Source organism: Diospyros lotus, chromosome 3, assembly GCF_014633365.1.
Source record: "Diospyros lotus cultivar Yz01 chromosome 3, ASM1463336v1, whole genome shotgun sequence".
NCBI lineage: Eukaryota > Viridiplantae > Streptophyta > Magnoliopsida > Ericales > Ebenaceae > Diospyros > Diospyros lotus.
In genome coordinates this window covers 41,576,965-41,583,989 of record NC_068340.1, presented here as the reverse complement: position 1 = coordinate 41,583,989, position 7,025 = coordinate 41,576,965, and the positions used below count along the sequence as shown (strand labels likewise).

Sequence of the window (7,025 nt, the reverse complement as noted above, 5' to 3'; positions counted from 1 at the left end):
CTAGGTATTCGTGCACTTTTAATCGAAGATATTTATGAATCTCTAATCAAATCTATTAGTATTCATGAGTTTCCAATCAAATGTATTAGATAACTTTAATGAGGCGAATTTTGTTTAATGAGGCGAATTGCGAACAGCATATATCATTTACAACTCTACTTTTCTTTGTCTTTCCCATTATAAAGTTAAAAATAAAATAAATACATCTCAATTCACAAGGTTTATCATTTTATAGGGGTTTAAGAAATGGTTTCTCATTTTGTAAAATGTTATTACAAATGTCAATAATTAATAAGCATTGCATAAAGTGAAATTAATTTATATTAATTTTTAAAATGGAGAGTTCTCTTCGTATTTCGTTAACCTGGTCCACCAACTTTGTCTAACTAACTTAACTAATTTTGGCAAACAAAATAACCGCCAAAGAAGAAAATCACTCTCTCCATCCCCGTCTTCAGCTTTCCCCCCTCTCCGTTTGATGTTCCCGGCGGCCGCCACCCCTCCGGTCGGCGGTCCCAACTACCGCCCACCTACGCTGCTGCCATGTCCTCTCCCCGGCAGCCACCACCACCACCACTTCCTAAAGCTGCTCGAGATCATCGTCTTCTCCGCCCAGGACCTCGCCCCGGTCTCCAAGGCGCTCCGACCCTATGCCGTGGCCTGGGTCGACCCGGACCAGAAACTCACCACCAGGGTCGACCACCATGGCCACGTCAACCCAACTTGGAACTACCGCTTCGTCTTCCAAGTCGACGACCGATTCCTCTCCTCCTCCGCCGCCGTCACCATCCAAATCTTCAACGCCTCCTGGCTCCGCGACATCCCCATCGGAACCGTACACGTTCCAGCCGACAACCTCGTACCCGATCCCACTGGCATCAATTCCGCCTCCATCCGGCATCTCGCCCTTCCGATTCAGCGACCCAACAGCAGCATCCACGGAACTCTCCACCTGGGTGTTAACCTAATCGATTATTCCCCGCCGAGGATCGTTCTCGAGAGCGAATTAAGCGCTTTCTCTAGATACGACAATGGAGACGAAACTGATGAGAATATGAAGAGGCAAATATCGGAGAGAAGCTATTATAATGAGGAGAAGGAAGACGGAAAGGCGATCCAGCGGTCGAGATCTAGCTCGTCGGTCGGCGTGGCGTCGGTGCTGAGTTGGTTCAAGTTGGGGAAACGGGCGAAATCGAAGGCCGGGTCAGTGTCGGTGGTTTCGTCGTCGTCGTTTTACATGCGGCCGTTGCCGTCGGAGGTGGCGGCGTCGATGGCCAAGGGTCTGTACTCGACGTCGACGAACCAATTTGGGAGCTCCATATTCGAGAATTGGACCGAATTGGGATCGTTGTCAACAAAGCAAAAGTCGAGTGGTAAGTGCAAAGCCGATCAATCCAGGGGGAAGGCGGCTTGGAGCAGAAACGGGAGGAGATTGCTTTCTTGCTTCGGGGTTTTGTGTGGGTATCAGGTCAAAATCATCTGTGGCACGCCGAAGAAGAAGAAGAATTGAAGAAGCAGCAGCCAGTCGAGTGCTTGGTGAATCATGGAGTACGTAGAAGGTGTGCTATATATATATATAGGGTTATTGTATAATTCTTGGTATCTCCATTGAAGGATCTCAATTATGCTCTAAATTATTGGGAATGATGATGATGATGATTCTGTGGAGAATGTTTTGGTTTTTCTCTCCTCAATTGTTGCTCTGCCTGCTTCTTGCCATTTGTGGAAATCAGGAGGTTGCGCCGGCGGCATGAAGTTGTCGATGGTCATGGTGGTGACGGCAGCTGAGATCATATCAAATAGGTTCGGGTCACCTCAATAATCTAAGTAATTTTGGATCTGTTTGCTAATTTTATTTTATTTTTTAGTTTAATTTGGGTTTTGAGTCGGACAATAGACTCGTCAAAATCGATTTTTAAGTCCGCATGCTGGACTTCGGGTTTATGAACCCGACCCAAATCGATCACCCTCTAGCACATAGACTTTTGTTTGACCATTCAAGCATAAAAACTAAGGCTCAACTTAATTATTTTTAATTTTAATGGGCTGCTAAGTTGGGCTGTTGAGTTGGGCTTGGTGAGCTTTTAAGGCATGGAACTTGGAAAAAAATTAAATTCTTAATCTTTAAATAGTAATTTATTTTTTAAATAAATTTATAATTATTATATTAAGGTTTATTTTGTTTAAATTTTAATAAAAATTAAAAATAAATTATAACTGCCAAATTCGTTAAATGAATTTTTATTTAATTTTTTTTGTTTTTTATAAACTAAAAAAAAAATAATTGATTGATCAAATTTTATTTATTTAAAATAATAATTTTTAGTCCTCTCATATGATCGAACTAACTTATTTTTGAGAGAGTGTGAAATTCAAAAATCCTCTTTTATCTTTGTTCGTTATACAATTATTGTATTATTATTTTTACCGAACAAAAACTTTGCGATAAATATAAAAAAAAGTGAAAATAATTTATTTATTGTCGATCTAATTTTATTTTCATTTTAATTTTCTCAGTTTTTAGATAAACCTAATATATGATTAGGGTAAGTCTTAAATTTAAGTAAATAATAACTTATTAAATAAAAATAGGAGAAATAGGTGCCCTCCACTCGCTATCATGGCTAGCCAAGTGCCCAAGAACTATAGGGCTGTCGGCCATCACATATTTAATATTTTACACATTGAAATAGAATATTTTGGGAAATTGGGGAGTTGAAAAGGACATGTTGGGTCATGGGTGCCTTTCCCACGGGTCCAAGACTTGATTTGGTTTGGTTTGGTGACTTTTGGATAGGGTTTTAATATCACATATAATAAATAAATGCCCTAAATTTGGGGCAGCGTCTAGTTCGGTGACCATGAGCATGCAACATGGTATTTATCTTCAGTTTTATTTAAAGTTAACGTGTCTTGAAAGTTACTCAATTTATAAAGACGGGATTCGATCTCTTGAAATATCTCTTTATAATCATTGATTAATTCAAATTTAATATCAAAAGTAAAATAGAATAATTAAACTTAATAAATAATATGACATATTTATTAAAATTTGTGCCTTTATCTTTTTTTATATATATATATGTCCTTAAAATAAAAGATAAAGTATTTATTTTATTTATTAAACAATTAATGCATTCTTATTAAAAAATACAAAAAGATTAGAAGATATGAGAAAAAACAAATAGTGGTCCCAATTATTATAGGTGGTGAAGTGCAGCCATCCGATGTCACCATTCTACTATGCACAATAATATTAATATTATTAGGTCACATAATATTCCATCTTTAGGGATATATTCTAGTGTTATATGCCACTTTTGGACCCCCCAAAACTTTAAATATTACATAATAGACTTTATTTATTTAAATTATTGTTTTCATATATACACGGACCACCTCTCTCATAAATAAATATATATATATATATATATTATGAACGTGATAATATCTTTAGAACATAAACCAAGTGAATGATAAAGTAATTTTTTGAGGCCGAATTTATATTTTTACTTTCATATTTTTGCGTTTTTTGTGTGTCCACTTAAAATTTTTATTATTTTGATTATACTTTTTTATTTATTGTTTATGTGATAATTTAAACTTTTTATTGTTTTAATTGCACTAATAAATCTACATTTTTAAGTCAATTTAATTCTTATATTTTAACTTATTTTTCATGCAATAATTTAAACTTTTTATTGTTTTAATTGCACTAGTAAATCTACATTTTCAAGTCAATTTAATATTTATATTTTGATGTGAACAAAGTATAAATATTAAATTGACTCAAAAATACAAGTTTAGAGATATAATTAAAATAATAAAAAGTTCATATTATCATACAAAAAATATCAAAGTAGAGGGATTAAATTGACTCAAAAGTTAGATACATTAGTATAATTGAACCAACAAAAAATTAAAATAATTACACGAAAATACATAAAAGTATAAAAAAATATGAATTTGCCCAATTTTAACCAAATCATGGTTTGGGGGATTGACCATTTCAAGCAATTTTAAATAATAAGGGAAATTGGAAAATTCAACAACCCCACAAGAAAGCTCCATATGGTATTCTGGCATTTTTAATAAATTAAAGGGCTACAATTGCAATAAACATTTTTAACTTGAAGCTTTTTTAAGAAATTAATATTTTATTCCTATACCCAACAATGTTTTCTACAATAGCTTCAATATGGTTAATGCTCCAAACCTTTATTTATGGAGACAATATTTAATATAATTGTTGTTATAAGTTTAATCATATTATATATTATATATATTTTGATTTCGAATACATTTTAACTACTGGACTCCATTCATAATTACTCAAGAATAGACTCGACCTTATTTTTTTTGTCTTTTTTCTTAAAATTTTTAATTAACTTTATTATCATTCGAACATAACAATGAATTTATTTATTAAAAATGTTATCATCAAGTCATTTGGGGTTTGCAAGAAAGAGAACGATCAAATAGTGCAAAAAAATTTTCACTCAAATACTTTGATATTTAAGTCAGACATTTAAAAATTGAAAACCATATTAAAACTAGTATTAATGATTTTTTTTTTAAAATGAAGGCTCATCTATTTACAAAAGAATATAGATCTTTTCCAAATTCCCTAGAACTTTGATTCTTTTTGATTCTTTCGTATAGTGTTTATCATAACATTCAAAGGTTCATTTATCCATTAAAATTAAGATCTTTATAGATAATATTTATGCTTTTAATAGAATTATTGTAGGGATTTTTGAATATCAAAATTGTCATGTTTACACTTTATTTCAAACCCTTTGATTAGAAAAAAATTACACATTTTTAGTTCAAAAAATTTGAGTAATGCTAAAAGTCATGACTGATGACGGTTTTATCAGTCATATATCGCATCCTCATTTGAGGAAATGCTAGGCAGAGGAGATAATGACATATAGTCTCCTTAACATCCTCTAATAAGGAGGCGTCACATAATTAATAACACCATCATCAGTCATAACTCCTAATATTATTCAAAAAATTATTTTAAACTTTTAGATATTTTAATCTTTTAATAAACTTTTATATAACACATCAAACTTAAATATAGTAACTTTTTTCTGGAGATTGATCTTAAATACTTTTTGACGGACACAGATCGTTGTGTCATCAAATATTATGGAGATGATTGAGAAAGTGGATGAAAATAAACATGTGACTTAAATGGGGAAGTCCTCCCTAACCTAGAGATTAAAAAAATAAAAAAGCTTTCTCTATAATTTAACTTAACAAAGATGCCAACCCTGCCCGGTCAAATTTGTCCTCCTACCAAGCCCACCCACACACATATATAGTGTTTTATAAAATTAAAATAATCAATTTAATTTTTAAACTTAATAATATTTAAACAATTTCACGTCATTATTTCACTACATTCATGTGGAGCATTAATGTATCGACACATCAGTGTGTCTTAAACAAAATACGATGCTTTATGGTTTCTTCAAACTCTCGATATTTAAATTAATTTTATATTTTTTATTAAAATAAAAAAATATTTATACAAAAATTTATGCAGAATTATGTAATATTTTATTATAATTATTATTAATATAAAGTGTTATTATTATTATTATGAAGTGTTAACGTAAATATCAAGAGTCTTAATTTTGAAGAAAAATGATAGAGAATGGGAACCTCCCAAGTGGAGAGTGGGAGCCACCAAACAGAAAGGGTGACTTGTTCAATAATGGTGGGCTTTCCCCTCACTTATGGAGTGACAGCCAAACACGCCATATTGTTTTGACCGACTTTTTTCAAAATATTTTTTCTAAATTACACAAAATTTCCTTGATAAATATCCTCTTTATATGCAAAAGGACAAAAATGTCCCTCCTATTACATGATGTGACAACTCATGGAAACTAAACTCGAAAATTTTCCAAGAAATTTATTCAAACTAAAATTTAAAAAAATTTGCAAAAGTCTCTAGATTTAAATGAAAAAGAATTAATGAAATAGAGATATATCAAAGATTTTGTATACATGATTAGGGCTAGCAATTTTTATCATGACACGAAACGACATAGAGTTAAGCGAGTTAGCATTAGGGTTAATCGGTTCGGGTTATAAATGGGTCAATCGATTTATAACACGATTATTTTCGTGTCTTAGGCGGGTCAATCCGTCTAACCCATTTAGATATGTAATGACCTGTTTAAACGGGTTAACATGTTAACCCGAACACGTTAACACGATTATATATGAAATGACACATTTAATTAAAAAGAGTTAGTGGATTGATCTGAACACGTGAACACGATTATACACAAAATGACACATTTTAAGATCAATTTATAAAAATAAATTAAAAATAATTATAATATTAAAAAAACTATTATGTATTCATAAATTTTATGATTATAATTTAATATTTATAATTAGTAGATCTGATGTATAAATTGTTAAACGGGTTAAACATATTGTGTCGTATAACCCATTTAATAAATATATCCATGTTAGAGTTAAGGGTTTTGACATGATTAGTTAATCGTGTTGTGTTTGTGTTTGTCATAATCGTATTATACGTGTGTCTCGACAATGCATGATTATGACCCGCCAACCTATTTTGTCACCACTATACATAATGTTACTCATTGCACACAAATTTATAGAGATAAGAAATATTTTTTTTATAACATGAGAAATTTAAGAAATCTTTCAATTATAGATAATTTTTTACTTAAAACTTATCTTATATTTTTTATAATTCATAGTTCAACTATTCCATTGAATGAACAGATTTGCCACGCTACGAAAGTCAAAAGTCTAACTCTTTGGCTACATAAAAGATTACATAATCTCATACAAAAATATATTCAAACCCATAGTCTCGTAATATCCTAAGTTTTCAAATATGTGCAATGAATTATTTGTACTATCTTAAGAAATTTAAGGGTCGAGAAATATTACGTAGCCCTAATGAATAAGTCATAGTGAATACAAGATAAATGTCTTCTTATATGCAATTCTGGTTTCGAGAGTTT

At 31.6% G+C, this 7,025-nt stretch overlaps 1 protein-coding gene across 1 annotated transcript; it reads left to right on the top strand.

The window, feature by feature from the left end:
• Positions 1 to 478: 478 nt before the first annotated feature.
• LOC127797012 (uncharacterized) lies at positions 479 to 1,788 on the top strand. The gene is made up of 3 exons (XM_052329404.1): positions 479 to 1,373; positions 1,469 to 1,559; positions 1,734 to 1,788. The coding sequence occupies exons 1-3, from the start codon at positions 479 to 481 to the stop codon at positions 1,786 to 1,788; spliced, it is 1,041 nt and encodes a 346-aa protein (XP_052185364.1).
• Positions 1,789 to 7,025: the final 5,237 nt, after the last annotated feature.